The sequence below is a fragment of the Staurois parvus genome, unplaced genomic scaffold (genome assembly GCF_062004578.1).
Source record: "Staurois parvus isolate SC_StPar_1 unplaced genomic scaffold, SC_StPar_1.0 ptg000385l, whole genome shotgun sequence".
Classification (NCBI taxonomy): Eukaryota; Metazoa; Chordata; class Amphibia; order Anura; family Ranidae; genus Staurois; species Staurois parvus.
The window spans coordinates 680,057-693,183 of record NW_028318181.1 but is presented as its reverse complement, the minus strand read 5'-3'; the positions used below and the strand labels follow the sequence as shown (position 1 = coordinate 693,183).

Genomic DNA, 13,127 nt, shown 5'->3' with positions numbered 1-13,127 from the left:
ATCTCACTGAATCACATCGATGGGAAGGAGCACCACTGAAAACAATGTGATTTCCATTGTCATGCAATTCTATGTGTAAAATATATGAACAATGAACACAAAGGAGTATAAGAGCTGCTAGCACAACGTGGCAAACCCTCTGCTTCCACTGTACAAACACATAAATAAAGGTGCAGCGCTAATACAAATGACAAATGTGTGAACGTTATACACTATCATGCAGTATTACAGCGTCCCAAATATTAATCTACAGTGGGGATCAAAAGTTTGGGCACCCCAGCTAAAAATTTGTATTAATGTGCATAAAGAAGTCAAGGAAAGATGGAAAAATCTCCAAAAGGCATCAAATTACAGATTAGACATTCTTATAATATGGCAACAAAAATTAGATTTTATTTCCATCATTTACACTTTCAAAATAACAGAAAACAAAAAAATGGCGTCTGCAAAAGTTTGGGCATCCTGCAGAATTTATAGCATGCACTGCCCCCTTTGCCAAGCTGAGACCTGCCAGTGTCATGGATTGTTCTCAATCATCATCTGAGAAGACCAGGGGATATCAATCTCAAAGGTTTTAAATGCCCAGACTCATCTGACCTTGCCCCAACAATCAGCACCATGGGTTCTTCTAAGCAGTTAGCTAGAAAACTGAAACTGAAAATAGTTGACGCACACAAAGTTGGAGAAGGCTATAAGAAGATAGCAAAGCGTTTTCAGATGTCAATATCCTCTGTTCGGAATGTAATTAAGAAATGGCAGTCATCAGGAACAATGGAAGTTAAAGCAAGATCTGGAAGACCAAGAAAAATATCAGACAGAACAGCTCGCAGGATTGTGAGAAAAACAATTCAAAACCCACGTTTGACTGCACGATCCCTCCAGAAAGATCTGGCAGACACTGGAGTTGTGGTACACTATTCCACTATAAAGAGATACTTGTACAAATATGGGCTTCATGGAAGAGTCATCAGAAGAAAACCTCTTCTATGTCCTCACCACAAAAATCATCATTTGAACTTTGCAAATGAACATATAGACAAGCCTGATGCATTTTGGAAACAAGTTCTGTGGACCGATGAGGTTAAAATTGAACTTTTTTGCCGGAATGAGCAAAGGTACGTTTGGAGAAGAAGGGACACAGAATTTAATGAAAAGAACCTCTGTCCAACTGTTAAGCATGGGGTTGGATCAATCATGCTTTGGGGTTGTGTTGCAGCCAGTGGCACAGGGAACATCTCACGAGTAGAAGGAAAAATGGATTCAATAAAATTTCAGCAAATTTTGGATGGTAACTTGATGCCATCTGTGAAAAAGCTGAAGTTAAAGAGAGGATGGCTTCTACAAATGGATAATGATCCTAAACACACCTCGAAATCCACGGGGGATTACATCAAGAGGTGTAAACTGAAGGTTTTGCCATAGCCTTCACAATCTACTGACCTCAACATATTTGAAAATCTATGGATAGACCTTAAAAGAGCAGTGCGTGACAGACAGCCCAGGAATCTCAAAGAACTGGAAGACTTTTGTAAGGAAGAATGGGCAAAGATACCTCAAACAAGAATTGAAAGACTCTTGGCTGGCTACAAAAAGCGTTTACAAGCTGTGATACTTGCCAAAGGGCGCAGTACAAGATATTAACTCTGCAGGGTGCCCAAACTTTTGCAGATGCCATTTTTTTGTTTTCTGTTATTTTGAAAGTGTAAATGATGGAAATCAAATCTAACTTTTGTTGACAGATTATAAGAATGTCTAATCTGTAATTTGATGCCTTTTGGAGATTTTTCCATCTTTCCTTGGCTTCTTTATGCACATTAATCCAAATTTTTAGTTGGGGTGCCCAAACTTTCGATCCCCACTGTATGTATATAAAATGACCAGAAATGAAATGTCCAACATGTTGTAAAATTCAATTAACAAATATGTGAATATTATTCACTATCATACAACATTATTATTATTATACAAGATTTATATAGTGCCAACAGTTTGCTCAATATTACAGTGTCCCAAAAATAATCTGTGTGCCAATGATGACCAGAAATAAAAAATGTCCAACATATTGTGTGATCCAGTAGTGATCAGTAATATAAAGTGACTTCTGCGATAATCCTCCACCACTGTGCACTCACCAGAAGCAAGAAGCAAACCAGAATTGAATGGAAATGACTCCTAAGAATATATCTGTCCACTTCATATCACCAGTCACTGATCCATCAAAGGTGGAGTGCCTCCAGAGGTGACCACCGACCTGACACCTCAACAAGGGACGCCGCAATCCGAGCCTCCGCAGCGATAAACGGCTTCTGTCCGCTGGTGAGGTGTCCGGTGATCAGTGACTGGTGATATGAAGTGGACGGCAGGGGCATCCCTAGGGTGGTGTCACTCGGTATAACACTTGGTGACACCCTATCCGACGATCCCCGCAGGATGGATCGGATCTGTGGATAGAGCATAATGGATTGGAGTCCAATCCATTATCCTCTCCAATCCGCAGATCCTCTCCATCCTGCGGGGATCGTCAGCTTGCAACCTATACAGGGCTAACTGATCTCTCCACAAGCTCCACAAAAAGGTACGTTTTAAAGCAAGCCGACGATCCCCAAAAGATGGATCGGATCTGCGGATTGGGGAGCATAATGGATTGGACTCCGATCCATTATGCTCAATCCGCAGATCCGATCCACCCTGCGGGGATTGTTGTCTTGCTTTAAAACTTACCTTTTCGTGGAGTGGGTCCAGTATCACCCCGTGTGATAGGTGTCATCCGGTGCGGTGCGCACCCCCCACACCTGCCTAGGGACACCCCTGGTGGACGGATATATTCTTAGGAGTCATTTCCATTCAATGCTGGTTTGCTTCTTACTTCTGGTGAGATCAGAAGTCACTTTATATTACTGATCACTACTGGTTCACACAATACAGTGGACATTTTTATTTCTGGTCCTCATTGGCACACAGATTATTTTTGGGACACTGTAATATTGTATGATAGTGATCAAATGTTCACATATTTGCTATTTGAATTTTACAATATGTTGGAAATTTCATTTCTAATTATTATTTATACATAGATTCATTTTTGGGACACTGTACTACTGCATAGTGTATTCACACATTTGTCATTTGTATTAATGAAATTTTATGTGACTGAAATTGCATCTCAAATCGCACTAGTGTAAACCAGGCCAAGAATAGGAGAGAGCCAGACATGGAAGGTGACCTCAGACCTGTCACCAGGATTCCAGCTCATCTCTCCCTTCAGTTCTCTCTTTGTAGCTCCTTATCTTGTTGTCAGTTTCTAAGGAGAGTTGTTAGGTAAATTGGCTTTATGACATCTAGTTGCTAGGCTGCTTCAGTAACATGCTACAAGAATAGGCAGGGGTAGGCTTTTAAAGAAGGCTGAGATAGATCTTGAACCTAAACAGAATGTATAGTCTTTTCAAACCTTTTTTTTAGAAATTCATATAAACCAAAGCAATCCTAAAGAGATAACCTAAATACATTCCCTTTCACAAAAGTATAACATGTGATAAGCCTCTTCTCAATATAATATAAAATTAAATGTAAAAGTTTTTTCTTTCCAATCTCCCTTTTTAACATCATTAGATCTGTTACAAAGTAGCAGTTCCAATTTAAGTACCCCGCACACTGGGCTTTTATCCCCCGGTGCACGAGACTCCGGAGTGTATGTGTGAGTGGATGATGGTACGGGAGCACAGTCCAGGCCCTGCTGCCAGCAATCTGTCGAAGGACTCATTCACACAGAGCCAGGGTCAGCTCCAATCAGCAGGGGATCCGTGGGCAGATGTCACTTTTTTTACATCTGTTCCCATTCAGTTTTTGTCTGTTGGACACAGGCGTGTAGTTGCAGTTCGTTTTCTCCACTGTAGGTGGCGCTCATCCAAAGTGGTACTGCAGCTGGTGGGAAAATTACAGAAACTCGATTTCTCTATTGGTCCTCCAAAGCAGCGTTCCATTGGCTATGCTGTATCCAGGTGACTCTGGTGGCCATCTTGGGCCACACAGAGTCTTTTTAAGACCCAGGTTTTGGTGCACATTTGAGAAGTGGCTAGTGTAGGGAAAGTGTACCTAACTTTCAGGGACAGCACTAGTGGTAAGGAGGGATACAAGAGGAGTAGGGAAAGCTCAGGGCCAATGTCTTTACCTCCTCATGCTTAGGTTGGAGCGAGCACCCCCTCCTTCCTGAACCATACCAGGCCACATGTCCTCAACATGAATGGGAGAGTGCTTTGGGGCGTAGGGGGCTCCCCCCCTCAAAAAGCCCCTTGTCCCCATGTCCAGGCCATTTTCCACCTCCCTTGGCAAGCACTGTCTTCAGCTTGGGCCTACTACCACTGACTCTCCGCTTTACCTACTGTAAGCCCCTGGTCAGGTGAGCTCACCGTTAGGCTATTGTACTGTTTGCAATTTCTTCAGTACATCCATTGCTGCACTCCATGCCTCTGTGTGTTTACTGCTGCCACACCACACTGCACCTACCCAACAGGCGGACTTGTGATATGGGTAGCCAAATGTAAAAGCCCATGTGAAAGAGCCCTAATTCTATTGTAGGCTAACAGCTGCTGCAGCTGGATGGTGCACCAAGCAGTACTAATATTTAGTGCAATATGTGCCCAGGAAAATAAAGGAGATGGCCGCCCCCCCACAAGAGGATACTGCACAATGCTTCTTTATTCCAAAAGTGACAGATAATACAGCACAGGAATCCATGGATGTTATCGCGTTTCACACAACTTAGAGCTTAGTGGGTTATGATTAAGCACTAAGCTGTGTGAAATGCGTTAACATCCTTGGATTCCTGTGCTGTATTATCTGTCATTTTTGGAATAAAGAAGCATTGTGCAGTAACCTGTTGCAGTGTGCGGCCATCTCCTCTATCTCCTGAAAGTCTTCACAGTTATAATAATGCATTCAGAACATTCACAATTCATCGGTCATTTTAAAGCAAGCCTGCCAGCTATTTTAAATATAAAGTCCTGTCAAAGATCAGGTACCACATTCTGTTTGATGTTACCTTCATCAAGCAGGCAACTGCCAACTGCATGTCCAGTGGGAGCATTACAGTGCCTATCAAGGGCATTCTTATTGGAGAAAAGGCTGGTAGCTGTACAGAACTCAGTACAGAATACAGGGAAGTCAGAACTCTTAAGATGAGAGGAACATGGAAAACATTTTTAGGATAATAAATCTAACAGCAGACACCTTGTGCTACCTGCATGTAAACAGTAACTCCACTTTTGTTGAGAAAAAAAGAATCCCCTCTGGTTGATCAATTTGCATTACAATGATTTTAACAAACTTTGTTGCAGAGTCCTACCTGTTTCTGCTCTGAAGCAATGGCTGTTTATTGTGTGCAGAGGAAACCTAAATAATCAGTTGCAGTGTTCTAATGAGGAAAATTGCAGGGTCTGCATCCCTGTAGAACTGATTAATCCTTTGGGAGTATCGTCAAAATAAAATTTTTGTTGCAGAGGATGCCTTAGGTCTGACTTGTATCTTAGTTCAGACTTTTGGGATAGTTCAATAAGCCAAGAAGGAGATGACACTTCTGAGGCATTCTGCACATCAACTGTGCACAGAAGGCCTGTAAGCTGCCATATTACATTTCATGTTACAAAAAATTACAATGATGCAGATTGAAAAGGAAAGATCATTTTTCACATTTTTGATACCATTAAATTACAATATGGCTTGTGTAGCAATTACATATATGCTATTTTTTTTTTATTTGCTATATTTTTTTTCATGAAAGTGGAGTTACCCTTTACGCAAGGCTTTCACTTTAAAAAAGTTAATATAGATGACAGTTTACTTTGTAATTCAAAATAGTTACTAAACTATGTTAAAATGCAATAATTGAAACAAAAAAATTAAAAGTAGCATTATATAATACAGATTTTAGCCCTTTTATACTACAGATTAAAATAAAGGTATTTTGCTCAAAAGGCAGTTCTTCCTAGAATCGATATGTGTGGATGCCAATGGTGTGAATCACTAACTGGCTTCTTGGACATACAATCAGAACATTGTGTTACACTCTTTGATGAAACGTCCATAAGAAAAAGTTTAAAACCACTGCTCAACCTAAGCCCAGGGCTACATGAGCGATTCAATCTCAGATTGTTTTGTTTTGATCATCCAGCAGACTAATTAAAGAAAAGCTGATTACCCCATCCACACAAGCGAGGTGGATGGGAAAATTCTCCCAGCTCTGCTATTGTATTCTGACAGCAGGACTCCTTCACTGTCAGAATACACTGATCAGAGTTGTAGCCATTGGCTGCAGTTGCTGATCGAATGAAAATTTCCCAACATTACCATTCGAAGTTGATCGTTAGATGAGAAATTGTCCTCTGAAATCTGCTATGAAACCAACACTTTTGGAAGTGCTGATGTCCTGTGCCCCCAAAAACCTCACTGGTTTTTCCTGCTGATGTCCAGAGGACAGGACACAGTAGTGAGGTCAGTAGAATAAACCAGTGGGAGCTGCAATCAAACATCTGAGAGTAAGACAGCCCATAGATGAGGTATTCTTTTTCATTCAACCAGCGGTCTGAATGAAAAACAAAATGATTCATTTCTCCCATCCACACGCTTGATGTGGATGGGGGAATCCTCTCTGATGAACTACTGTATTCTAACTTCCCGCTGCCAGAATACACTGATCAGCACTGCCAGCTATAGCCAGCAGCGCTAATTGAGTGGGGAAAATTCAACAGGGCAGTTGTACAGACGTTGATCAGTAGATAGACTTTTGTACAACCTCCCCGCCCATACATGGATTGAAATTTGATTGGTCCCTGCTGAACTGGCCAAATTTCAATCCATGTATATCTGGCTGAAGACTCCACAAAGTGTCCATTTTTCATTTGACTTCAAGAGAGGATTTCCAATGACAGGAGTGATGTTTGGTTGCAGGAGAGCTAAGTATTTATAATCTACTTTATCAAATAAATCTTTATTGGGAAGATGTAGTAAAGCAACAGATTTGTGTTAAAATATCCCAAAATCTATATCACAGTTATGATCGAATCCTGGTTAGTATGAGCCCTATAGCGCATGCTCTCATTGATGGGGTGGGGGCAGCACCAGGAATGCTATCCTGGAGATCTTTCAACCCCTTAGCTGATCATGTCTCATGGAGACCCCAAGAAGCCTGTAGGAAGTTGCAGCCTGCTTCCTTCACTGTAGGTTGGGCCTGACCAGGACGGTATCACAGCCTGCAGAGCAAATCAGGAAGTCAGGAGAAAAATGGTTTCTCTATGGTTTCCTGGAGGCAGTGTTTCAGTTGAGTGCGCTGCATCCAGGTGACCTCTGGCAGCCATCTTGGATTAGGCTTTATAAGCCCCTGCTCCCAGGTTTTGGCGAAGTGGCTAGTAGGGAAAGAGCACCGTCTGTCAGAGAAAGTGATAGCGGCAGGGAAAGGTTCCAAATGAGCAGGGACAGGCTAGGGCCTCACAATTCTGCAAAGAAGCCACATTCCACCCTGTGAATACAGACACTGTCGGTGCATCTTTTCCCTGCTGCATCTCTGCATTGAACTGAACTGTGAGTTTCACTTTGAGCAGTGTTCTCCCACTGGGTTGTTTGTAGTTTGGCATTCTCTTCAATACAAGTTTACATTTTTACTGCAACCAGACTCTGTGTCATTACTGCCGCTGCACCATGCTGCACCTACCCACAAGCCATAGGATTCAGCCTGTGGCTGGATACTAGGCACTGGTCCATGATTGTTTAAACAATAACTTTGGGTACACTCATTTTATATTATTGTCATATGGACAAATGTTATGGAAGCCAAAGAAGAATAGCCTTAAGGCATTTATTTTTCTCTGCGTCCTTTGCCGGGTCTCGAATGCAGTCAGAAAGGCCCTCACAGCTAAAGATATACCTTTGCTTTCACTGCTCTCAGACAATGGAATGGTTAACCAGAATTTTGCAATTTGTTTCTGTAGAATGTTAGGGATTGGAATGGTTTCCAGCACTTACTCCAGACACAAAGGTATTTCCTGTTTCAGAAGGTGCCAGATCCAGACACAAAACATCAGCGCCATGTCCATGAAAACTCTGCAGCAGCTGTCCACTTTCCACATCCCAGAGAGCACATGTACCGTCTCCACTGGCTGTCAGGATCTGGAATATAGACAAGAACAATATGCTAAGAAATGTATATTCTTATATCTTCTGTACTATATCTGCTTTGCCCCTAAGAAACTTTGATTAGTCCACCTACCTTATACCTAAACTAAAAAAAAATACTTAAATGGATTCTGTAGATAAAGAAAACAAAAATCTGTTGAAGTGTAGGCACCTAGAGGTACCTACAGATACCTACAGTAGCTTTCAGTTTTCCTTAAATTCCTGGGGTATTCTGCCAGGCAAACCTCCAGCCCTTTCTTGTAGCTCTGAAACCTACCTGCCCTTCCAGACCAGATAAGCTCCAAAACTACTCGGAATAATGGGAGCTTTGCCTATTTGATTGGCCTGACTGAGAGCAGTAATAGGTCCATACTTGTGAGCAGCTATTGTTGCATATAAATGACAGTGTCTTTAAAAGTGAAATTCCAGAAATTATATTTTTTGCAAACCTACATTGGACCAGCTTGGCTTGATGTAAGCATCCATATATCTTTAGGCTGCTGGGGATGCTGAAAAACACTCTAATAGTCTAATAGACAGTAAAAGTTATGATCTTCTGAGTGCTGCTCCAGCGGCTTCCCCCTCTTCACAATGAAATAGCTTGATCCTAAGCACTGCCATTCAGAGAACATTTTGTGTTTTTTCTTTCAATGAATACAATGTGTTCCCTGATTGGACAAGTGGAGATGGCTAGAGTAGTGTCATCTGCCCCTCCTCTCCACCTCCTCCAATCAGAGAATTCCTTGTGTTCATCATGGCCACATATTACTCCAAGTGAGGGGAAACATTGTTTCTCTCTCCTCCCCTCTCTCCCACTCTGCCTTAGCGTCCATTGCTGTCCTTCTTGAGGAATATCGTGTAACGCTTACTGAGATATCAGAAACTATTTTAACATTGGAATCCTCCAGTAGATCCACAGTAGGAGGGCAGTGATTCTATCATCCCCTATAGTCAGATGCCATGCGCTACCTTCATCTATCTGAGGGTTATGGAAACATCTTGGGAAGCTAAAAATATAAGCTAACATTAGATTAGTTTAGTTTATGGCCAAGTGGTGCTCCATGACCCCACAGGAGCTTCTTTTTACCTCTGTGCTTGCTGGGGTAAAACTATGCTTAGGTGCGAATGCTGCTGTCCAAACCTCCATCTAGAAAAATCCGATTTGCATTTCCATTTGTTGAAAAGCAGTGTAGATATTTAGCTCTTCATTGTTGGGACATCCCAAAGCAGTGTCCACCAAGATTTGGCAAAAAAGCTAAATGAACCGTTTCAGGTACCAACAAGCACACTGCTTGTTCCTCAACCAATAGATGTGTAAGAGTGCTTTCCAAACTGAATAAATAGTCCTGGGATACCTAAAGACTTCTGCAGGAAGCTCAGGTTTGATAGGAATGCCTGTGCAGCCAGAGAGATTGACAAATAACATGGGTAGTATCCACAATTACAGACTGAGTCCTTCATTGATGGCAACAGGGACACAACCTGTGAGAACGGGTTGAACGCAAAAGTCATTTTAAAAAACAATGTTTTATTTATAGGTATGCAACAGTTACAATAAGTCGTAGACTTCACAAACTTACAGCGTAGATTTCTCATTCAACCAATAATATGGTACAGGTGACTTGTTCAGGAGGAGAATAATTTCAAATCAATGACCTTTGAATTCAAAAGGTCATTTTTTTAAGAGCCAAAAAACCCAAATCCATATTCATAGAGTAATGGGGGAAAGGCACAGGGGAAGCTATATTAAAAACACCCTGTACAGAAATTCCTAAAGGGTGGGAGGCCAGCAGTTTCTGGGACACAAATGCAAAGACCTGCCTCTTGCTAGTGCTAATAGCCACCATCTGCAAAAAAAGTCAGTATTCTTCACAAAGAGAATATCTGGGGTTGAAAGTCCCTAACCTTGCAACAAGCGAAGCATGCCTTCTATGTGTGATGGTAGACTGTGCAGGAATGAGAGTCCAGGCTTTGGGAATAGTGGGAATAGTGGGAATAAAGCATGTCTCTGCCACCTAGGATCTGGCCTTCATGAGCCATCCCACTAAGCCAACACCTGTGAAGCAGAGTAGAAAATTGGCCCTGGAGACAGAAAATCAGGACTATCTGGAAGAGTCCATGGAGCAGCAGTGGACACCATGTACAATGATACTAAGGGGGGACTCAAAGGACAACAGAAAATCAGGTACAGGACACCAGACTTCACTGTTAATGCTAAATGACGGACCATGGTCCGGAAATGGACTGAGGGACAGTCCCATCCAGACTGCAGCCACGCCACCCCCGGGTGCCCTCCCTCGGTCCCAGGCCCGGACTGGCCATAGGGTACACCGGGCCGCCGGGCTTAACATGACTGGGCCACATGGCAGGAGGTAAGTGGCAACCGTGGTCTGGATGGGGCTGATGCAGACCGCGGTCTGGATGGGGCTAATGCAGACCGCAGCCGCCCGATGTGCGGCTCTGCCTAAAGCAGGGCCAACAGGAGGAGCGGCAGTGATGGCTCCAGATGACAAGCAGGAAGCACCGCTGACACAGGGACACCTTCTCGGCCAACAGCTGCACTGAAGCGACAATGGAGGCCTCTCTTCTTCACCCACCAACACACTGTGACAGCTCTGTAGCAGCGATGGATGGGGCTGTCTCTGCTGGATGGGCTGGCTCTTTGCTGGACGAGCTGTCTCTTTGCTGGAGGGGCTGTCTCTTTGCTGGAAGGGCTGTCTCTTTGCTGGAAGGGCTGTCCCTTTGCTGGGCAGGCTGTCCCTTTGCTGGATGGGCTGTCTCTTTGCTGTACAGGCTGTCTCTTTGCTGGACGGGATGTCTCTTTTCTGGATGGTGATGTCTCTTTGCTGGACTGGGGTGTCTCTTTGCCCAGTTGGGTCCAGCACAGAGACATCCCAATCCAGCAAAGAGACAGCCCAGTCCAAGAAGGGACTTCCCCATCCAGCAAAGAGACATCCCTATCTAGCAAAGATACATCCCATCTTTGCTATATATTTGCTGTTGTTAGGGGTGCTGTGTTGTGTTAGGAGTGCTGTGTTATGTTAAGGGGCACTGTGTTGTGTTAGGGGCGCTGTGTTGTGTTAAGGGGTGCTGTGTTGTGTTAGGGGTGCTGTGTTGTGTTAGGAGATGCTGTGTTTTGTTAAGGGGCGCTGTGATGTAAAGAGGGGCAGTGATGTGAAATGAAAAGAGGACACTGTGGGACTTCTTTAAAGAGGGGACTGTGATGTAGAGGGGACTACAGTGTGAAAGGTACACTAAAAATCATAATGTACCGAAGGACTGTGATGTGTTATATCGCTAATAGGATTCGGACCTCTGCTGGAAGGAAATTTTGCTGACTGGACCTCCGTAATTTTAACTCAAAACCCCTGATGTATAGTATGCAAAATAACATCAAACATACAAGTTGTAAGTCACTCACTGTTTCAGAGGTTGCAACTAATAAGCACTAAACACAGTGGGGTTTATTTACTAAAGGTGGAGAGTGCAAAATTGGGTATACTTCTACATAGAAACCAATCAGCTTCCTTGTTTTATTGCCAAAGCTTAATTGAACAGGCTGAGGTTAGAAGATGATTGGCTATCATGCACAGCTGCACCAGATTCTGAGTGCACCTGTTTTAGTAAATTTCCCCTAATGTTCCACTGAAGCTCACACAGTAAAAGTGTGAATCTTCTGTGCCAATATGCTGACATTCTGGGTTAGCTAGGAATTTATATTTCTTTTCAAAATCCTCTTAAAAGGTGCAAAGTGACTGTAACTAAAGCTGAAAGACTCCTCTGAAACCTTGGTATGAAAAAAGGGTAACCAGCAGAAAGGGCTAACAAAGCATTGCCACAAACATAGAGGAAGATAGGCCAAACATACTCACTGGACCCTGGATATTGCCTGCAAAGGGTATAAGGTGCGCCGTGGGACCCAGGATGTTGAGAACACCCTTTGCACACACCTAGTGATCTCACAGAGCAGCACCCAAGCCCCAAGTCCATAAAGTATATGCCATCTAGGGAAGGGGGTGCTCCATGCTGACATTAGGGATAGTCACAGGGGATCAAATGGGAAAGGCGTACCTATAGACCACTTCAAGCGACACAGAGAGGATAAAGAGGAGAAGAGGGTGTAAACTTATCACACCCAACTAGGATCCCGATAGGATGAAAAAGGGCAACCTTCTCAATGACAGGCTGCCTCCCCCTGGAGCACTGTGTGCTGTCTACCTGGGAGGACAAAAAACAAATAGGTCTCTTGTCAAATGTGCCCCCTCCTTTACCCCTCCCGTGAGATAACTCATAGGCTGTCCCAATGCAGGATAGTTAAGGTAAGTGGAACATTAGAGCTGGACCTGTAAGGTTATCTTATTGATATTACTATCCTATCTTAAGTTTTTGATGTTGATGTAGGTGATCTGGTTCTTGGACAGGTGGCTTCTACACCCCAAACGTCCTCTTGGCTTGTGGTATAATATAACAAAAATGTAAATTGAAGTGTTACACCACTGCTAAAAGGTCCATGTACAACTTTATTCCAATAAAAGTTAGGGGGAAAACTGAAAGAGTAATAAATGCCTTTTGGAGGTCCAAAACCCCTTTCATTAGGGTTTGAGCTTGAAAACAATGTATGTGGACTGGAGTTGAACTTGACCTTTAATGGTACTTCTTCCAGTGTGATTACAAGTACAGGTCTTGCCAATCCAGGATAGGGCTGTCACAGCTGAACCTGCATGTAGGCAAGGATCTGGTAGAGCTCATTGGCTGAGCTGAGGGGACTACAATGATCTAGATTCCCCAGCTTGTCACCCAGCTCAGTGGTTGACTAAAGGTCTTGAAGACTGAAGTAAAAAAATTAAAAGATGATTCCCTTGCAAAAGAAAGGAAACTAAAATTCCCAGCAGGGAGTTCATGTCCTTACACCTTAACACTACACGAAAAAACTGAGCTGCCTCTAGCAGGAGGGGATTAGGCTA

At 43.1% G+C, this 13,127-nt stretch overlaps 1 protein-coding gene across 1 annotated transcript in view; it reads right to left on the bottom strand.

Moving 5' to 3' along the window:
* Positions 1–13,127, bottom strand: part of LOC149455886 (guanine nucleotide-binding protein subunit beta-5) — a 99,991-nt gene that overhangs the window by 27,243 nt on the left and 59,621 nt on the right. The window contains exon 6 of the mRNA XM_089685758.1: positions 8,014–8,157. Coding sequence (XP_089541884.1) covers positions 8,014–8,157 — 144 coding nt within the window. The remainder of the gene's footprint in view (positions 1–8,013; positions 8,158–13,127) is intronic.